The sequence below is a fragment of the Phycomyces blakesleeanus genome (assembly GCF_001638985.1).
Source record: "Phycomyces blakesleeanus NRRL 1555(-) unplaced genomic scaffold PHYBLscaffold_10, whole genome shotgun sequence".
In the NCBI taxonomy this organism is placed as follows: domain Eukaryota; kingdom Fungi; phylum Mucoromycota; class Mucoromycetes; order Mucorales; family Phycomycetaceae; genus Phycomyces; species Phycomyces blakesleeanus.
In genome coordinates, this window is record NW_017265143.1 from 37,564 (window position 1) to 58,116 (window position 20,553).

A 20,553-nucleotide genomic window follows, 5' to 3' on the forward strand; every position below is an offset into this window, starting at 1 on the left:
GAAACATGATACGTTGTTTGGGAGAGCAGGTAAAATTGTAGGACTAGAGAACAATAGAAACAGTTGGGGTAAGATTGAAAGGATTAACAGGTGCAAAAAAAGAAAGAATAAGAAAGCTTCTCCTCACACGAACGGGGATAGCGGCAGACAAAGGTACCTATTATGCGTGTGTTTAAAATCCATTGGCAAGCTTGTTTGAGTATGGTACTGCAGCCATTGGCTAATCCAGTTTCGATATATATATAACTATTGTCATTTGTATTGATACCATAGTATTGATACCTTTTGTATTATTGTGGATAGAAATCAATGAGAAATTAATACGCTTAATGAAACCTTGCTAGCAAGATAAAATAAATAAAGAAGTACATAAAAACAAGTTGTTTTTTTTTGAAAATAACTGGTAATTTTATCTAAATATTTTCTGTCAGATAAACCAAGTATTACATATAATGTGGTTTAATTAATTGGACACGATAACCCAAAATATATGTTACTATTTTTTTTTTAAAATAAATAAATTCTTGATCAAATCAAATAACCATTTCTTTATCCCAATACTTTTAACTTGATTAAACTATTTATTTAAATACATCGTGTATAGTTTATTATTGTTTCTTGAGACACCATGAGAGATCTGTATCATGGGGATAAAGGATCATTCGGTCGTTGTTCGGCACGAATCCCTTTTCAGGAACCAACTGTGCTTCAATGTCCCGACGCAATTGTTGTTTCTGCTGATCAGATAGGGTGGCGATATAGCTCTTGGTCAAGACGCGTTCAAATACGTGAGAGGTTGGGACCTCAAAGTCGTTTGTGAATCTGATATGCTTCAGAGGCAAATCAAACAGCTGGTTGGCCTCGTCTGTCTCAAACACCTTTTTCCAGTGGCCTTTGCGGTACTGTGGGGCGGCCTCGTCATAGACTTCATATATTCTCCGAATTGCGGCCACCCAGTCACTCCGCTCTTTGCTCTCCATGTTCCATGTCAATGCAAACACACCCCCTGGCTTCAGCACCCTGTGGATCTCTCTCAGGGTCTCGATGTCGTCGAACCAGTGGAATGCCTGGGCAACCATGACCGCGTCCTGAGACCCATCATCGACTGGTATTTTCCATGAGGTGCCTTCCAAGGCAGGAATACCGACCTGGCGCTCGAGCTCTTGGCGCATTGCCTCCACTGGCTCAACTGGAGTCACTCTGTAGCCGGCTTTTACAAGAGGCTCGGTCATGATTCCTGTACCTGCAGCCAAGTCTACCACATTACTTCCTGTAGGCACGATTTGTAAGAAATGCTCTAAAAGGGAGTCTGGATAATGAGGTCTAGTCTTTGCTTTAATTGGAATAACAAAAAAAATTAATTGGTCTTATTCTAACAAGGTTGCTATGGGTTTATTAATTTAACAAACCATATGACTCTGCAGCAGGTTTGAAGCCTTCTGCGGCAGTTTGATGAACTGTCTTCATAATTAAAGAAAATAAGCAAGTAAAAAGAAGAAGAAGAGGTAATGATAATATTAGAGCATCTGCAGCGGTTACATTAAAATTAATTTTTGCGACTGTTTTAATGTAGATTACGAAATGGATTTTTTTAAAAAAAATATAAAATAAAAATAATGTGTCTGCAGCGGTTGCATTTCAGAAAAAACATTATGTTATAAATCGTACCTTTTGCGCTTTGTTTACCTTTCTTAAAAAAAACCCCCCAAATCTCACAAATTATGCTCACTATGAATCCGAAAATATTAAACACTAATTAATTACTTGGTTAAATTTTATATTTATATAGTCAAAAGAGTTCAACTGTTTTTTTTTGTAAAAATGTATCAATTATTTTGGCCAACATACATTAAATCTAATGCTTTATGAAATGTAACCGCTGCAGACACATTATTTTTTATTTTATTTTTAAATAAAAAATAAACATATAAAGTCCGACAACTCGTCTCAAAAAAAAAAAGAATCGGGTGGGTGTTGAACTGATTAGTGGACGCCACTATCAGAGTCTGAGTTGAACGGGAAGAACCCAAAAAGAGGGAAAAGAAGAAGAGAAGGAGGAGGCTTAATCACTATAGTACAGGTACCTCACTCCCCTCTCGACCGCAGCCCAGCCCCACCCCTATTATATTCTTTCTCTCTCTTACTTTCTTTTTTCTTTCTTTCTTTCTTTCTTTCTTCCTTCCTCTTGTCTGGTCTTAGAACTGTTAGTTTTGCTTGCTTCTTTGATTTATTTATTTTTACTCGCTACTAAATTTTACTCTTTATTAAATACATTATTCTGGTGGTCATTAGACAACAAGAAGAGAGAAAAAAATAGAATATAATGACGTCTAAAGATGAAGATATCCACATGAATCGTCGAGATGGCAATGGTACTGGCAATGAGGATGAAGAAGCGTTTCTGCCTGGACCAACTGTCCAACGTGTGTCGGCCGAGAAGCACAACCCGGTTGGCCTTATCGTGGCAGTAATCACATTCTACTTTATTATTTCCTTGTCTGTCGTCTTTTTGAACAAGTTTATCATGAGTGGATCCGATTTCCCCTATGCTTTGTTTGTTACATGGTATCAGCTAGTCGTAGCGCTTGTCTTATTATTGATTTGGGCACAAGCAGGCAAAAGGTAAGCAATAGGTTTACACATAGTAGATATTAATCATTGTCTTTCTTTCTTTCTTTTTTTGGTGGTATAAGTTATGCGATACTTAGTATCATTCCTCCTTATGAATTCGATTTACGTATAGCCAAAAAGGTTGCCCCATTGACATTTGTGTATGTAATGATGTTGGCTCTCAACAATCTGTGCCTCAAATATGTCGAGGTTACATTCTACCAGGTAAGACACTACTGTATATATATAAAAGAGAGAAAGAGAATGCGTGTATGTGTGTGTATTTATGTGTATGTATGTGTGTGTATGTGTGTGTGTGTGTGTGTGTATGTGCATGGTATTGATTGATGTCCTTTTTACTAAATATTATTATGATCATTCTTTTTTGAAAGGTTGCACGATCATTGTCGATCAATTTCACAATTTTGTTTACCTACATGATTCTTGGCAAGACAACCTCGATGCCTGCTATTGTGGCCTGTGGTATCGTATTCTTGGGATTTGCAATTGGATCCTATGGTGAGATCAACTTTTCATGGGCTGGTATCTTTTATGGTGTTGGATCTTCTGCATTTGTGGCTCTGTATGGTATCTATGTTCAAAAGACATTGGCTGCCGTAGACAATAATCAATGGTAAATTTATTTATTTACTTTTTTTTGTTCATTATATCCTCGTTATTTTATTTAACCATCTCTCTTCTTTCTAATATGATGATGATAATAATAGGCGCCTGTTGCACTATAACACTACCTTGGCTATCATCTTCCTCTTCCCATTAGTATTGTTCTCGGGTGAATTGTCCGAGATTTTGGCAACAAAGACCGAAATTCTTAGTGATATGGGATTCTGGGCCCTCATGGTAAGTAGATTCTAATAACTCTAATAGTAGTACGTAAAATATATATATATAGATATTCTGTAATATTTGTATGATAAAACACAGAGTTTAAATCTAACCAATCTATATAAATCATAAAGACCCTTACTGGTGTCACTGGTTTCGGTATCAACATTGCAATGTTCTTGCAGGTCAAGTATACATCTGCTCTGACCAACACTATCTGTGGTACAGCCAAGGTAAACGATAATAGTAAAATATAGACAAAAATGCTAATGATAGCTTTCAATGGAGGAGAATGAATCTATATTTATGTACATCTATATATTTTTTTATTTTAGGCTTGTGTTCAGACGGTGATGGCTGCAATGATCTTCAGAAATCCCATCTCAGAACTAGTAGGTTTTATTCTATAAAAATTTATCTCTGTGTGCGCGTGTTTCATTTTTTGATTCTTTTTTTTTTCTGATCTATTATTATCATTTATTATTGTAGAATGGCTTGGGTATCTTATTGGCCTTGTTTGGTTCGGGTTACTATGGTTGGGTGCGTTACAAGGAAAGAGTCGGAAAGTAAAATTCCAAAACCAAACAAAAAGAAAAGAAAAAAAAATGGAAGGAAGGATGAGCTTAATCAACTATATAAATATATAAATAAATAAATAATATTTTTGAAAAAAAACACAGCACAATTCAATTCAATTCAATTCAATTCAATTCAATTTAATATGGGACATATAAAGGATTTTAAGGAAAGCGTGGCTTTTATTATACATGCAAAGATAACTACAGATAAAGAAGGGGAGACAGATAAAGAAAGATAAAGATAAAAGATAGAGGGGCAAAAGAAGTAGAAGAAGTAAAAGAAGTAAAAGAAGTAGAAAGTAAAAGAAAAGGCCTTGATTATGAGCGTGTTGTTGTGTAAGAGTGAGTGTTGTTTTCATTTGATTAAATCAAAAACATAGAGAGCATATATAAAATTATAATATATATATATGTATATATAAAATAGAAAACACATTAAATGTAATATGAATTATACATACATACATACAGAATATGTTGATACTTCTTGTCTTTCGTATCTGTTTCAATTTCATTCATTTTTTTTGTGTTTGTTTTTTGCTTATTTTTTTTCTCTTTTCCTTTTTTTTGGAGGAAAAGATACTATTTTGTTTTTGGTGTGGTTTGGATTGTTTCTTTGGTGAGTGGAATGGAAGAAGAGGAAGAGGAAGAAGAAGAAGAAAGGGTAGGAGGGGGGGGGGGGGGATTTGTTTCTTATAATAATAGTAATTATTATTATTGTTGGTATGCTGTGTCCTGTCCATCTACAGGTCCTGCCAAGGGAGTTCCCAAGTACTGAGAACCATCAACATTGTCTACGTTGTGGAAGTCAAGAATCTCAGAGTACATCATGACTAGTGAAAGATTATCATAAAGTTAGTTACCAGACCTCCTACTTCACACACACAACCCACACACACATACACACAACTCTAAGAACACCAACTATGTATACACTAAATCTTGTTTACCTTTCCATGTATCTACTGGCAAATCTGCTTCATTGAATGACCAATCGAACTTCTCGGGTGCAGCAGGTTCATCGGAAGGATCATGGTAGGGTGCAAGGTAAGGATGTGACAAAGCTTCGGTAGCAGTAATACGTTTACGAGGATCAAACATAAGCATCTTTTCCAACAAGTCAATAGCCTCGGGGTCTTGTCCTGCAAATCTCTGGCTAAATGGGACAGGCTCCCGTTTTGGCAAATTATTCACAAAGCGAAGGGTCTGAAATAAATAGGTAAGTATATGGATCAATCAATCTTTAAAATAAAGAGTCTTACATTTGCACTACAGATAGTAGAAATAACATCATCAGGAGGTGTACCAAGCAATTCAGTAATAATAGAGAATTGATGAACGTCTATAATTTTTTTAAAAAAAGAAGAACGATTAGCTTTTGTATATATGTATATATATATATATATATATGTGTGTGTATAGTATCGACTTACGATCTTTTCCGGGGAAGAGGGGCTTTCCTTCGAGCATCTCTGCAAAGATGCAGCCTGTACTCCAGATATCGACTGCGACGTCATATTTCTGCCAGGTGAGCATAATCTCGGGTGCACGGTAATAACGCGTAGAGACATAGCCTGTCATCTGAGGATCTTGGATACGAGCAAGACCGAAATCACAAATCTTCAAATCACAATTCTCATTGATCAAGATGTTGCTAGGTTTCTATATAAATTTTATACACAAGCACATGTAAAATAAAAATAAATAAATTAGTAAAACTATCATTATGTTTTATATGTATTACATCACAGTACCCTTAACTACCTCTACTCTACTTTACTCTTAAATACACTATACACAGAACAATAATCGTTTTTTTTGGCCCTTCAAAGAAAAAAAAAAGTCTTACCAAGTCACGATGAATAACACCAGCTGAATGTACGTATTTGAGACCTCTCTACTCAAAACAAAAAAAAAGTAAATAAAGATGTACATAATCATATATACACACACTCTCTCTCTCACTATCTTTCTTTCACTCGATCCCTTGTTTATACAATTGTATATAAGCTATAGGCTATAAAATAAAACTCACCAATATTTGATACAAAAAGTATTGAATGAATTGTTTCTCAAGAGGACGAGACTGCAAAAGTCTGTGAAGATCTGTTCCTAGTAATTCTGTAACGAAATAGCTATAAAAGAATTAAAATACAATAACAACTATTGGTAAGTAACCTTTCTTTAATTATCACAATGTGTATATATTTGTGAATACATACATGTCTTCAAGGGGAGAAATAAAGATATCACTCAAACTGATGATCTGCAAACAACGATAGTAATGAGTATTGTATTTAGGAGTATGTGCTTTTAGGTGCTTGCTTGCTTGCGTAGGTAGGTAGGGTTTGTTTGTTATATATATATAATCACATAATTCAATTGTTTTGGTTGTTTGCTTACATTTTCGTGTCTAAGTGCCTTCAAGAGCTTGAGTTCTCTGTAGGTACGTTTGGCCAATACTGGGGCAGAGAATGGCTTCATGATCTTCTTAATTGCAACACTTGTTCCGGTCAGCTGATCTTTGGATGAGCTAAGCAATGATGACGATCAATTAATAAAATAATAATAGTAATGGCTGGAATCATGTGTTCATTTCTACAGTATCTATACGTAAGTATGTATTTATTTATTTCTCTACTCACCAGACAAGTCCAAAGGCACCCATTCCTACAGGTTGGAGATCAATGTATCTATATAGTATGATTTAGTATATAATAATAATAATAAGTATTAAAATAAAATAAAAATGAAATGAAATGAAACATAAAGGATAACAACTTTATTTTTTATTTTTTTTAGTATTTCAAGGACATCATTACGAATGAGTTGCTTTTTTTCGGCTGTGTAGAAAGTGGAGTGGAGTGAAGTAGAGCTATATAGCCTTATTGTCCTTCTTATTCTTCTTATAAAACCAAGACATCTACATACTCACACTCACACTCACACACAAACGAAAAGAAGAAGACTCTTTTTATTTTAGTTTATTTTTACCTAGTGGTGACCTCGAATACGGTACCGAAGATTGAGAGTTTAACGAATTCAGCCATAACTATTGAGATCTATGGTTAATGAGTAAATGGAAGAAAGAAAGAAATAGAAACAAAATTGAAAAAAAAGGTCTTTTATGAAAATATTATATACAACGTAATATATAATACATCCTTTTCTCTCTGTACTTTAAACGCACGCTTGTATCAACACACCCACACCCACACCCACACCCACACTTGTATACATTTACATTTACATATACATATACATATTATCAATAGCTCAAGTGCGTTTTCCCCTCTTTTCCCCTTCTCTCCCTGGTTTTACTCTTTTTTTTTGTTTTTCTAATTGATATAAATTAATGCTATTTTGGCTTACCTTTGGAGTCTATGAGAAATATGAAGAGTAGACCAACAGCAGTAAGAGTGTGTAGTAAGAAGAAGGAAGAGAGAACAAGAAAAAAAAAGTATATATAAAAAAGAGGTCTTGGTCGGTAGGTTTGGTAGTGATGAAAAGGCCTAGTATAATAAACTCAATAAAATAATTTTAACAAAAAAAAATAAATTCAAGTCATGGTCCCGACCAGTTCACAGGACATTTTCTGATGTCATTGTAACCATTTGTATTAGGCCTTTCGGTCCGTACGTCATTTTTTTTTCTTTTTTTTTCTTCCCCTTTTCTCTTTATATCCCCTTTTCCCTCTCATTTTGCCCACTCACTACGCCTTCAAAATTACAATTTGTATGTTTCTTTCTCTCCCCCCATTTTTTTTACCTTCTTTAATAATTATAATTATAAGCATAGCCATAGCCATAGTCATAGTAATATTGTCTCTATCAAAATATCTCTCTTTATCTCTTTCACTTTTTCTTACTGCCTTGATCAGATCTGTATTTCCATATATGGAAGGCACCTTTAATACAATAAATATCTTATAATCAATGCACACACACACGTATACAAACACATATCCATATATATATATATAAACATAGGTATCATTATTTTTTACAAGTATATGCTTATAAATGTGCCTGTATGTGTATGTGTTTGTTTGTCATTTATCAATTACGATAGCAATCGTTCAATAAGTGAAGACTTTTACCATAGTGATACTGACTGACTAACTAATTGATCCACTCGGTTTCTTTTTTTTTTTTTGATTGTCGATCTCAACATCCTTTTTTTTTGTAATACAATCGCCTATTTAATTACTTATTTTGTTTCGCAATAAAAGGCAATTTGCGTTTGCTGGGAAATATAAACTGTTCTGGGCTTTAAATAATTGCACATTATTACGTCACTATAATTTGCTTATTTTGGATATTCTGGGTAACTTTCAACTTTATGTTGTTGTGTTCTTGATCAGGTCAAGTACAAGTCAAATCAAGTGTCACCAGGTGAAACTCACTGTCTTTTTTTATATTTAAAGGAAAGAAAGAAAAAAAGGCAGAGAGTTGGTGAAGTAACAGCTATAAAATTATTGATCCATTAAAAAAGCTCTCAGAAATAATAATAAATATAAAGGCTTCAGGACAAATCAAATATTTGATTTTTTTTGGGAGGGGGTTTCACAGAGCAGTCTGCTGGTCTATGCTCTTATCGTAGAGTCAAAATCAACTCTCATAATCGGTCCCTCACTCACTCACTCACTCACTCACTCACTCACTCACTCATTCATTCATTCACTCTCCCGGCTACCTCTGGTATGCAGATTTTGAGTGTCGACGCTTGGCCAACCTATCAGCACCAGGAGAAATATGTTCTTTTTTGGACATCTCCTCGACTGTTTTCTAGTCACTAAATGGCTAACTCTCCTGGTCAATAGCGCCCTGCATAAGAATAAAAATAATATGTGGTCAAACAGCATAATACATACAATTTACGCTGTTCTCTAACTTGCTTCAACATCTTATAAATCAACTATTCTTCTTCCATGTCATAGTGGTACACAGCCTGGATAACATTACTTCCAAGGTCTGCTTCTCATAAACTTGTAGAGTCTATAGCAGGAATCCTATCAATTAGCCCGATATTAACAATAGTTATCAGCATCTTAAAAAAAAGACCAAAAGAAGAAGAATAATCACACAAACAAACAAACAAATAAGGCTGCGTTGTACGGGATCTAAACAAGGCAAAATAAGTATAAAAGAAACAAAATGAAAAACAACAATAAGATTAGTATAGAGGGATTCATATTTATCTGCCCTTTTCATATGCAAGTCGTTGGTTTGTGTAGGACGCCATGTATACTTTCAAAATCACTAATCTAAATTTGTATGTTTCCTACATCTCTGTTTCTTTAAGCATAAATTTAAAGCAAATGTCATTGATCAAATATTACTTTTTAGGAAATTTACACAACATATGTCAATAATATTTTAAATAATACATGTATAATATATACATATGTAATGCGTGCAATTTCTGCCTCGAGAATTTGTTGTACACAGACATCTAGACAGGCACACCCAAAAGTGTTCTTTCTTTCGTAGTCAAGAACGCAAAGCTTTGTTTCTTATTATTCGCCACAAATCAATCTTCCTCCTGCTTTTCTATACATCGATCTTTACTCCCCCCTTCTTTATTATTATCATTATTAATATTGTTTGTGTTGGTGCTGGTGATATTCCTACTCGTTGCTATGGTTATATAATGTAGTTTTCTTGGTTTCTTTCAATTTCTTGTGTGTAGGGTAATTCAGAAAGTTATAACAGAGAGAAGATAAGAAGGAAGAAAAAAGAAGAAAAGGAAAAAGGTCGACTCCTCCAACTTGCTTTATTATTATTGTTTTTTCTTTCTTTCCTTCACTCCTTTCTTTCTTTCTTCTTTCTTTCTTCTTTCTTCTTTCTTTCTTTATTCTTCCTTTGTATTAATACTACTTCATTATCAAATCTCCTTCTTATATTCTCCTCTTACTCGTACTCGTACTCGTACTCCTCCTACTCCTCCTTATCCTCCTTTCTGCTGGCTCCTTCTCTCCCCCCCCTTTTTTTTGGTTTTTTAGAAATTAAGGTCTAGTGTAGAGAAATCAGTGTCTCCGAGTTCAAGTTCTATTGCCTTTAGCAATGCATCATCGTCTTCATCAATCAAGGTCTTCGATCGTTCTGCAGAACGTGGAACTGGAGTCTTTGGTGGAGATACAAGTCCGATTGTGCTAGCAGTTGCCACTGGAGTTGCAATCTTGGTTCTGCCGATGTCCCGGGTACGAGGACGGAGCAATTGACTGAGTTGGTTGTCATCAACGGCCCGTGTCACATCTTCCAATTGCTACAAAAGATTAAATAGAAATTAAATAAATAGATTCATATAAATTGGTTTCTTTCTATCTATCTCTTTCTTTCTTTTGAGCGAGTATTTTTTTTAGAATAATAAAAATGCATATATGTTACCCCACGATAGTCGCCTCCTACAAACACTTGGGGTAAAGGCTTGACTCTTCCACCAACAACACTGCTCTGGCGTCTCATGTGTTGCAGGGCTTGTTCACTCTGAGCAACGTCCATGACTTCGTATTGAATATGATTGGACGTCAGCATAGTCTGGAGTACTTCCTGATTACGCTTGATTGTGCTGTTGGTCGATACGCTCGATACATAGACCTGCACTAACGCAGGGTCGCGTGGAGTCAAGTTCAACGGAACTTCTTTCTGGAGCATTCCAGGCCACTTTAGTTTACTGGTCACCACGGGCTTGCGCACCGGTTCATCTCTCTCTCTTTCATTAGATTTCTCATTTGATCTACTGTCGTTTAGTTTGGAGTTGTGATGGTGGCTATGACTATGACTGTGGCTGGAGTTCGTGTTAGCGTTGGGTACATCCAAGAGATCTCTTAGTTCGGCTTGCTGGTCCTGTTTGAGACTAGAAACCTGCTCCTGGTGAGACTTCTGGAGGTGGGCAAGTTGGACCGAGTGGTTGTGCTCCGATTGCTCAAACTCCTGTAGCAGCTTTTCGACTTCGTCATTCATGTTGTTCTTTGCATGTTTCTCGGTGCTACTGAGCCGCTCACGAAGCTGAGCCAAGTCAGTGGCATGTCGTTTCTCGAGTGAGGCAATTGTATTCTTTTGTTCCCGCTCGAGAGAGTTGATTGCATGGCTGTGCGAAGTCTTGATTTCCTGAAGTGTCTTTTGGTGCTGGACCAACACTCGGTCCTTTTCAGCCATGGCTTCTGCATGAACCTGTAGAATAGCCTCGTGTTTTTGTTTTTGTGCCTATTTTTTTTAATAGGGGAAAAGAAAGTTGACATTGTCAACAACAAGATTAAATATTAAATTATTTAGAATTTGATTTGAACAGTGCAAAGCAAACAGTATATATATAAATTTACCTCTAGTTGATGATTGAGCTCATCTAGCTTTTGAATCAACATTCGATCACTTTCAAGATCCATCGTCAGTCGGTTGACTCTCTTTTGTCGTTCTTGATCCTGACTGCCTTCTTTTGGCTTACGGTCTCTTCTATTCAATTGAGCCCTCAATTCGGCCAGTTCGTTTTCTTTTTCTTCGAGACGGCTTACGGCCTCTTCATTCTACCAAAAATAATGAGATTAATTGACGAAATTAAATAGAATCTAGCCTTTTGTACACTAACAAGCTACTACTACTACTACTAGGTTTATATAAATATTATATACTTGCAGTTTTTTTCAATTGGTTCAATTGAAATGTAACTTCTTGTAAGGCAGGTTTGACTAACTCGGCTCGTTCACTCTGCCATTGTTTTTGCCAGTCTTCGAGTTGCCTCTCTTTGTCTCGCAAGAGACTATCCTTTTCGGCCAGCTTTTTTTCCAATAGGCCACTCTTTTGCTCTTCTTCACTTGGACCCTTGTCAAGGTCAGAGTCAGAATCAGAGTCAGAATCAGTGTCCTGGCCTTGGTTATGGTCTTCTTCTTCGATTCTTTCCAATAGAGTTTCAATTTCGGCTTCTTTTTGTTGAAGGATTTGTTCTTTGAGTGCCAGTGTATCCATGATCTCCTTGTTGCGTGCCTCGAGATCAGCCAAGACTCGGCTGTTCGCAATTGACTCTGCTGAAGGTTCTGTGATGGTGTTGATACCTATGCCAACACCAACACCAACACCAACGCTGACGCTGGAGCTGTTCTTTCGCTGACTTTCATCCAATTTATGTCGTAGTTGCTCTAACTCGACAGATTGACGTGCAATAACATCGAGGTGCTGACTGTTCTAAAGTGGATAGAAAAAAAAGCAATAAGCAAGCAAACAGATAGAATAAATAAAGTGAAAAGTGAAATGAAATTGAAAATGAAAATAAGGATGAAAATAAAATAAAATAGAATAAAATGCGAATGAGAATGAGAATAAAATGTATGAAGAAAAAGGAAATACAAGACAAGTGTATGGTAGGATATGTGTGAGCTCCTTATTTTACATTAGTCCTCCCTTTCATTCCCTTTCGTTCCCCTTCTTATCTCTTTTTCTCATCTTCTTTCTTTCTTCCTTTACTATCGTTATTGTTCTATCTTTCTAATTTGCCTTTTTTCCTCCTCTTCTTCTTCTCCTTTCCCCAAGTCATCCCTTGTCTGTTTGCTTGCTTGCTTGTTGTTTTGCTCTACAATCTTTAAATGATGCCTTCTTGTTTTTTAAATAATAAAAATGGTCTAATTATTCTACATAAATATTTCTTTGTGAATGTGAATGTGAAATTTCTAACCTTTGATTTTAATGCGTTATACTCTTGTCTGATTTGTGAGACGGCCGTACGAGAACTAGCTACACTGGCAGGTCTACATGCTCCCATTGAACGGGCCAAGGTATCTGATGATTTCTCTCCACTTAGCTTTGAAGCAGCCTTTTTACGACTACCAAGACAAAGCATTTTAATTCAATTCCTTTGAAGAAATAAAAAAAAGAAAAGAAAGAAGAAGAAAGAAGAAGAGAAAGGAAGGGAAAGGAATGGAAAGGTAAATATAGAAACCAGTGATGGAAAGAAAACCTCAAAAAAAAACTACAGACAAAAATAATAAGAAGAAGAAAAAAGAAAGACAAGAGCAAGTCTAATCAGGACACTTGCCTTTATTACCTTTTTCTCTTTCTATTTCTTTTATTAGCTGTTTCTATTGCTGTTGCTGCTGTTGCTGCTGTTGCTGCTGTTGCTGCTGTTGCTGTTGCTCTTCAAAAGGGATATACGGAGTAGCGCACGTGCATTGATATATAGTCCCCCTCCCACCCCTCTTTTATAGATAGATATATATATATATATAACTCTGTATTGTTGGCCTCAAGTTATTAAGCAATTAAGCAAGAAAGCAAGTAGAATGAGTTTGGTTCAATGGAGTTGATTTGGATAGTCAAGTAATAAAATGTGTGTATTAGTTTATTGGTGTTTCCTTTGCCTATCTTTATTATCAAATATCTAATTCTCCTTGTTGAAGCTGTATGTATTTGATAAAAACCAAAGCGTGTGTCTTTTTGACTATTGTAGAATGGGATTTTACAAGACACACGGACATGATGGCGGACATAAATTAGATAGCGCCAAGCACAATAGTAATAATAATACTACTATCACAAACACTTAAACCAATACTAACATTAGTACCAAATACCAATATTCATGTTAATATTAATAATTATTATCATTTTGATACATTTTATAGATCATCATCTTACCTGTAGCAGTGCCATAATGATTGAGGGGCGCTGTCTTTCCTTCTTCTTTTCTATCGATAATCATCTATTGTTCCTATAAAAACACACATACACATTGATAAACAGTATGTCTGGGTACCCCCTCCTTCGTATATACATATATATTCATTTGTTCACGACCTTGATTAAACCACGTTTAATTTCTGCCGTCTTCACACATATTACAGCTATTTATTTTTACATGTCTATATCCATACTTCTTTATAGGATAAAATAAAGAACATTAGTTTCAAACAACATATATAATGTGGGTTAGACTAACTAGGTGCAAAATTGGTGGTTGAGCCTATTGAGCTTTTTAGAATAAGGAACAAAAGAAAAAGAAGACAAATAAGCTACAAAGATGTATGTACTGTGGGTAGAATGGGCATAATTGTCATTACACTCTTGCTCGAATGCTCCTTGATAAGAACTATTAAAGAACTACAAACAACATAAAATATATATGTCTATCTGTCTATCCATAGTTTCATCATTGATTAACGTTATTATTATTATTATTTTTTGCCGTTGCTCCCTTCTATTAACTCACCCCACCCCTTCCCCTCTCTCCCCTTCTTACACCCCTTCTTCTATCTCCTCTCCTCTCCTATCCTATCCTACCCTTTCTTTTCCTTGCTTCCTTGCTTCCTTGCTTTCTTGCTTCCTTGCTTGCTTCATCGACCAAGCAACCAAGCGATGTGTCTACACCTCCCCTTTTACTTTATTTTATTATATTTTTGGTTGCTATAATAAATAGAGAGACACAATGATGTAGCACAAGTAGCATTTCTTGTTACTTTCTGGTATCCTGCAGCAAATGGGGTTCATAGTTCCACATTCCTTACAGTCTATTTTGTTTTGTTTTTTATATATATATATATTCTTTTCTGTCGTTGTTGTACACCGCTCTATGTTGTTGGCCTTTGTGCACCAGGCTTAAAACCAAATATATATATATATATATATATCATCTCAAAAGGGCAAACAAGAAAAAAAAAGGTTGGTTTGATTAATTGTAGATTTTAGTTAGATTATTATATGTATGATGCTTCTGTTAGTGCTGTTTCTATTTTATATCATTATGATTATTATATCATTGAATGATCGCACAAATGATCAATGATACCAGGCAATAATAAAAGTACAAATTATTGATAAACTCAAAAGACCAACCAACCAACCAACCAAAAGAAAAGAAAAGAAAAGAAAAGAAAAAAAAAAGGGACCCCGTGAAACACAAATGTGACGCGATTACTCTAAAGTGGCGGACTTACAAGTGAACCGGCTGAACGGACTATAGAAGAAGAGAACAGAAGAGAGATGAATGAATATATAAGAATAAGAATAAGCGCGGGGAAATATATGTATATAGATAGAAAGATAGAAAGATAAAAAGAAGCACAGAAACACAGACACAGACACAGACACGGACACGGACATGGACACGGATACATATTTTCCTTTATATAAATATATATTTTTCTGCTCGCTTTCATATTCTTCTGTAATTGTACATGTATATAGTGTATTGTTATTTACAAATATGTACACACTCACTCACCCACACCCACATGTGTATATTATACTATATTAAATATGTATTTTAAAAATAAAAAATTCATTACTATTATATATTTTGGCTGCCAAGCCTTTTTAGCCTTTTTGTCTATATTAGACTGGACTTCTTTGCTTTCTCTTCTTCTTCCTCCTCCTTCTTCTTCTTTAGCTTGTACCACATATACACAAACCAAAAATAAATAAATAATACATATAAAAAAAAATGAAGTACGGGTTCCCCACAGAAGGCTATTTCTATATCAAATCCCTCAACAGCGACAATGTCCTTGACGTGTTTATGGGCGAGTTGACTGTAAGTAAACTGATGCATAAAGATATCATGATTTGAATAAAGGTTTGCTTATCCAAACAAATAAACAAATAATACAACAAACTATTGCCACTTATTAGTCCGATTCTGCAGTGATTGTCTGGCCTCAGGTAGAGCTTTACAAATATACTATAATATGATAAACATAACTCAATTTTGTTTTTTGGTTTTTTTCTTAAAAAAAATACTATAGAAAGGAGGAGACGATAACCAAAACCAGGTAATTTAAGGGTATTTAGCAGTAAAATAAGCCTTTGTGTTCCTGAAAGCACAAACACAGGCACAGGCCCACAGCTATGTAGAGAGAAAGAGAGAGAGAGAGAGAAAAGTAAAATAAAAGAAGTAAAAGAAAGAGGTTACTATTATTTGGGTGGTTGGTTGGTTTTCAGATACTTTTATATAATGTATAAAATATAAATATAGAAAAATTTAAACTGGCTTTCAATATTTTGTAGCTATGGAGATTCGATGATGGTTTCTTGACCAACAAAAAGTCAAATTTGGGTAAGTAATACAATACAATATGTGGTGTAGTGTATTCATAGTTTATTTTCTCACTAATAACTCTTTTTCTTTTCTATTACATATACTATATATATATATAATTTTGAACAATTACTGCTTAATAATTTATTGTCTTGGTTACTGATTATTGGTTATCCTTTTATAGTTGTTGACATTAGAGGAGGTACAAGAGAGAAAATAATACGGCTGAATTACTAGCAAAATAGAAAGATATAAACATAGAAAGATAGAGAGGGATAACAAATCGTCATCGATTAATAATGATATTGTATATGTATAAAAAAGGTGACTTGAAGGCAGACACGATGGTTGTTCAATACGAGCGTAAATACACCATGTAAAGTATATGTTCAACAATAAGATTATTATTCGCCCATGAATACGTGTACACATCAATATATAGATATATAGACAATTATTCCCTTTGTATGCTGTACTTTGATTTGTGAACTGATTATTTTACTTTCATTTCTTTCCTGTCTTGTGTTCCTTCATCATCAGGGCACACAACCAAAGATGGGCTTACAGAGATGGGTTCATTTATGTGATTGCTGACCCACGTCTTGTACTTGAAATTAAGGTAGGCGACAGAGCAATAGGCAAATTTATGTATAAATTCAATGCAATTCAAATTAATTTATGTTCTTATTACATTATTTAGGGAGGAAGTGGCAAGGACGGTAATAGAGCCACCTTGGGTCTTCGCCAACCAGAAGATAATGATAACCAGCAATGGGTTATTGAACCTTATCAGGAATAAAGAACAACAACAACAACAGTAGTAGTGGTGGTCGTATCTATAGTAACAGTAACAGTAACAATAAAAATAAAAATAATCATTATCATTATCACTGATATTGTCATCGTCACTATTACTGTCACCATCATTGTCGCCGTCACCATCAAGCCATAAATCCATCATTATTATTATTATTATTATTTATCACTACTAAAAACAATTGTAATAAAATATTCCCGTTTTACACTCTCTGATCATCTGATCACTCTCATCAGATTGTCCCGCTACTCTCCCGCTTCTCTTAATAAAATTAAATTAAATTAAATTAAATTTATACAAAAAGGTTTATTCCCCTCCCCTTACTCACTCACTCACACACACACACACACACATATATATATATACTCTTTCTTAATTATATAATATATATATATAGTCGGTCCAATTTTTATTTTTATTTTATTTTTATATTTTTATATTTTTATTATTATTTACACTCACTTTCATTTTCATTTTCATTTTCATTTCATTACCTAATTTCTTTCTTCATCATCATTTCTTATTCTTACTTTTATACTATCTTTCCTTCTTTTTTTTCATCTCGGGAATGGATCCTCTACAGGAGCACCCACACCACGGCAATCCCGAACAACGGCAAGCGATTGAGGAACTTCGTAATCTATTTGACCTCGATCACAATTGTCTTGTCAATGTCATTCAACACTTTGATAATGAGCTCAGGGCAGGATTAGCAGACGATCGTTCGAGTGACCTGAATATGATTCCAACTTACGTAACCGGTAAAATAATTTTTTTAAAAAAAGTCTATTTGACATACTTCATTACACTTCCATTACATTTAAATTTCTCTTAATATTAATAAATAAATGTATACATATATATATATATATATATATATGTAAAGGATATCCAACTGGAAACGAAAAGGGAACATACCTGGCCCTCGAAATCGCTGGAATGGACATTTACGCTTGTCAAGTAAAGTTAAAAGGCGACAATGGAAAACTGGCCATCAACCAGTACCAATACAAAATTCCCCAAGACCTGACGAGTGGAGACGACTTTACGGTCCTGATCGACTATGTGGTCGAATGTTTTTCGGATTTTCTGACCAGAGTAAATACCCAAGATCTCTTTGTCTACCCAATGGCAGTCTCCTTTGGTTTCGCAATCAGACAGACTGGCCTGGACAGTGGCAAGGTACTCTCGCTAGGCCATGGCATTAGTTATCCAAATGGTGTAGGTGTCGACATTGTGAAATTATTACATGAACGTGTGAGGCTCAAGGGACTACCGGTTCGAATAGTTGCAATAGCAAATGGTAAAAATAATCATAATAATACATAAATATTTTATATATTTGGTATTAACCTGTTCTGTGTTTTTTTTATATATACATATTATTATAGATGCTGTCTGTACTCTCTTGGCACATGCTTATCAACATCCGTGTACACGGATTGGAATAGTACACAGTCTAGGCACCAATTGCGCGTACTACGAACGCACATCAAATGTTACCAAACTACGCGACCAACCCACCACTCGGGACCGGGACGTGATCATCAATACAGAGTGGGGAAATTTTGGATCCTCTCGACGCACCTTACCTTGCACCTGGTTCGACCGCAAACTAGACCGAGAGTCGATCAACCCACAGTTCCACATGTTCGAAAAGATGACGACTGGTATATTTTTGGGTGAGTTGGTACGTGGAATCCTGATCTACCTTGTCGATCGGGATCTGTTGTTCGGAGGAGACTGTTCAGAGACTTTGAATACAACCCACAGCTTCGACACCAGCTATATGTATGTCTGTGAAGGGGATGATTCGGATACTTTGGAAGACACCCGGATCGTGCTGGAAGACATGTTGGATATCTCAAAAACAACTCTGGCCGACCGAGAGATGGTCAGGCGAGTGTGTGAATTAGTGGGTACCAGAGCAGCGATGCTTGTGGGTGCATCGCTAGCAGCAGTTGTCAAACGAATGGTTGATAGTGGAATAGGCATGGGCGAAGAAGAAGAAGGATACGCAATTTGTAAGTTCATTTTTTTTAAATACAATATATGGATATTATTATGAGAAGCAAAGAGAAAGAGAGAGAGAGAGAATAATAATAATGATTCTTTGTGTATGTAATATACTTACATTACCGTTATATGCATTTTTTTTGGATTTGATTAGCAATTAGCGGTAGTATTTATGAAGATTATCCATCATTTCATCCTCGGGTCTGCAAAACTCTCAAAGAACTCCTTCCAGAATCAATTGCTTCTCGACTGTCTGTTGGTATCGTCAAACACTCTCGAATTGTCGGTGTAGCCATTGTAGCCATGATGGCTGAAAAGGCAGCGGCCAATTCACCTTGAAATAATAATATAAAGAGTAACTAAAAAGCAAAAAACAAAAAGAGCTTCAAAAAAGAAAAAACAAGAGAAAATACGGAAAAAGACTAAAGACTAAAGACCAAAAAAATACCAAAAAAAAAACAAGAGAACCAAAGAAGATTTTGCCCATTTTTCTTTCCGACGATCTTAAAAACCTAACCAATATACTTCTTTAACAACAACAACAGCAACAGCAACAGCAACAGCAACAGCAACAGCAGCAACCATTAACCTTCCCTCCCCTTCAAACCTCCTCTCTCTTCTATGTATTTTTTCTTCTTATATTATTAGTTTTTCTTTCTTTCTTTCTGTCTTTCTTCTATTTTACTACCACTGTTATTTACTACTACTACTACTACTACTACTATTATTACTATTACTATTACTATTACTATTACTATTATTATTGTATCTTTCTTTTTCATAACACAGACATCTGTAAATTACGCCATTTCCTTGTATTCTATTTTCCAACCAAAACCAAACAAAAAAAACAAGAATTATATATGTTTATGAAATCTTGGGCAAACCAAAAAATAATAATAATCAAAATCAAAATAAAAAATAATCTATTACTTTGACTATACACTTCTTCAGTAAAGCAATATATATATATTTATATTTATATGTGTATATGGGTATTTGTGTATGTGTACGGATGTATAAATTTATATATTTTTTATATAATTTTGTGTATAGCGCTTTATTTTACTTTACTTATTTTCTCTCTCTTTCTTTCTCTCTCTCTCTCTCTTCCTATTCCCAGGTACTGTTTTGGTGTTACGCCGAGCGGGACGATGTTATATTTATGCACAAAAGTGTGTGGTACGACCCTTGTGTTGCCTTAAAAGGTCAAAGGGAAAAATCACACATTACACACATTACACACACAGAAAGAGAGAGAGAGAGAGATAAATTCAGTTCGTCCGACAGATATACAGAAAAGGAAACATACACACAAGCATAAATAAAGACAAAGACAAAAGCAAAAATAGAGTGGGGAAGGAAGTGAGTGGGTGAGAGAGTGGGTAGAGAGATAGTGTGTGCGTGTGTGTGTGTGTGTGTGTGTGCTGGTGGGAGGGTGGAAGAGGGAGAAAGGGATATAAAGGGAAAGAAAGGGAAAAAGAGTGTATTTTTTTTTCAAGCTCGCCATTTTACCTCATTTACATATTAGAAAGTCTCCTGTTTCTAAGCGATTACCTACATTGTACGTCTAAATTTTAATTTCCCTTCCTCTTCTTCTTCTTATTCTTCTTTATAAAAAAATCATTCGACAAAAACCTTTTAAACTATAATACTAATCATCAC

General features: G+C 35.1%; 7 protein-coding genes across 7 annotated transcripts; 3 read left to right on the forward strand and 4 right to left on the reverse strand.

Moving 5' to 3' along the window:
- Positions 1 to 433: 433 nt before the first annotated feature.
- PHYBLDRAFT_181278 (hypothetical protein) lies at positions 434 to 1,491 on the reverse strand. The gene is made up of 2 exons (XM_018438443.1): positions 1,410 to 1,491; positions 434 to 1,333 (listed from the first exon to the last, which is right to left on the reverse strand). Exons 1-2 carry the CDS (start codon positions 1,465 to 1,467, stop codon positions 609 to 611), a joined length of 783 nt encoding a protein of 260 aa, XP_018291630.1. The 5' UTR covers positions 1,468 to 1,491; the 3' UTR covers positions 434 to 608.
- Positions 1,492 to 2,350: 859 nt separating this feature from the next.
- PHYBLDRAFT_112423 (hypothetical protein) lies at positions 2,351 to 4,026 on the forward strand (the record flags this gene model as incomplete). Its single annotated transcript, XM_018428281.1, has 7 exons — positions 2,351 to 2,622; positions 2,694 to 2,835; positions 3,003 to 3,244; positions 3,339 to 3,471; positions 3,591 to 3,689; positions 3,792 to 3,848; positions 3,946 to 4,026. The coding sequence occupies 7 exons, from the start codon at positions 2,351 to 2,353 to the stop codon at positions 4,024 to 4,026; spliced, it is 1,026 nt and encodes a 341-aa protein (XP_018291631.1).
- A 722-nt stretch (positions 4,027 to 4,748) lies between these two features.
- PHYBLDRAFT_112379 (hypothetical protein) lies at positions 4,749 to 7,084 on the reverse strand (the record flags this gene model as incomplete). Its single annotated transcript, XM_018428275.1, has 10 exons — positions 4,749 to 4,867; positions 4,985 to 5,240; positions 5,297 to 5,376; positions 5,468 to 5,696; positions 5,884 to 5,931; positions 6,070 to 6,169; positions 6,257 to 6,300; positions 6,438 to 6,567; positions 6,680 to 6,727; positions 7,029 to 7,084. 10 exons carry the CDS (start codon positions 7,082 to 7,084, stop codon positions 4,749 to 4,751), a joined length of 1,110 nt encoding a protein of 369 aa, XP_018291632.1.
- A 2,648-nt stretch (positions 7,085 to 9,732) lies between these two features.
- Positions 9,733 to 10,567, reverse strand: PHYBLDRAFT_158739 (hypothetical protein). The gene is made up of 2 exons (XM_018433850.1): positions 10,424 to 10,567; positions 9,733 to 10,301 (listed from the first exon to the last, which is right to left on the reverse strand). Exons 1-2 carry the CDS (start codon positions 10,535 to 10,537, stop codon positions 10,035 to 10,037), a joined length of 381 nt encoding a protein of 126 aa, XP_018291633.1. The 5' UTR covers positions 10,538 to 10,567; the 3' UTR covers positions 9,733 to 10,034.
- A 2,828-nt stretch (positions 10,568 to 13,395) lies between these two features.
- On the reverse strand, positions 13,396 to 14,519 carry PHYBLDRAFT_168034 (hypothetical protein; the record flags this gene model as incomplete). The annotated part of the gene is made up of 5 exons (XM_018435783.1): positions 13,396 to 13,463; positions 13,661 to 13,724; positions 14,053 to 14,111; positions 14,303 to 14,400; positions 14,479 to 14,519. The coding sequence occupies 5 exons, from the start codon at positions 14,517 to 14,519 to the stop codon at positions 13,396 to 13,398; spliced, it is 330 nt and encodes a 109-aa protein (XP_018291634.1).
- Positions 14,520 to 15,461: 942 nt separating this feature from the next.
- PHYBLDRAFT_71858 (carbohydrate-binding module family 13 protein) lies at positions 15,462 to 16,854 on the forward strand (the record flags this gene model as incomplete). The annotated part of the gene is made up of 8 exons (XM_018442551.1): positions 15,462 to 15,551; positions 15,650 to 15,679; positions 15,763 to 15,789; positions 16,025 to 16,073; positions 16,240 to 16,257; positions 16,380 to 16,431; positions 16,596 to 16,674; positions 16,756 to 16,854. The coding sequence occupies 8 exons, from the start codon at positions 15,462 to 15,464 to the stop codon at positions 16,852 to 16,854; spliced, it is 444 nt and encodes a 147-aa protein (XP_018291635.1).
- Positions 16,855 to 17,440: 586 nt separating this feature from the next.
- Positions 17,441 to 19,227, forward strand: PHYBLDRAFT_112501 (hypothetical protein; the record flags this gene model as incomplete). Its single annotated transcript, XM_018428291.1, has 4 exons — positions 17,441 to 17,633; positions 17,759 to 18,175; positions 18,264 to 18,896; positions 19,043 to 19,227. 4 exons carry the CDS (start codon positions 17,441 to 17,443, stop codon positions 19,225 to 19,227), a joined length of 1,428 nt encoding a protein of 475 aa, XP_018291636.1.
- Between the last annotated feature and the right edge of the window lie 1,326 nt (positions 19,228 to 20,553).

What these genes read in the sequence shown, in the direction of transcription:
- PHYBLDRAFT_158739 (XM_018433850.1), bottom strand. Translation starts at nt 10,537, where the DNA reads ATGGACGTTGCTCAGAGTGAACAAGCCCTGCAACACATGAGACGCCAG. An exon ending in TAGGAGGCGACTATCGTGGG is followed by an intron (nt 10,302 to 10,423) that starts GTAACATATATG and finishes AATCTTTTGTAG; the next exon opens with CAATTGGAAGATGTGACACG.
- PHYBLDRAFT_181278 (XM_018438443.1), bottom strand. Translation starts at nt 1,467, where the DNA reads ATGAAGACAGTTCATCAAACTGCCGCAGAAGGCTTCAAACCTGCTGCA. An exon ending in ACCTGCTGCAGAGTCATATG is followed by an intron (nt 1,334 to 1,409) that starts GTTTGTTAAATT and finishes TTCCAATTAAAG; the next exon opens with CAAAGACTAGACCTCATTAT.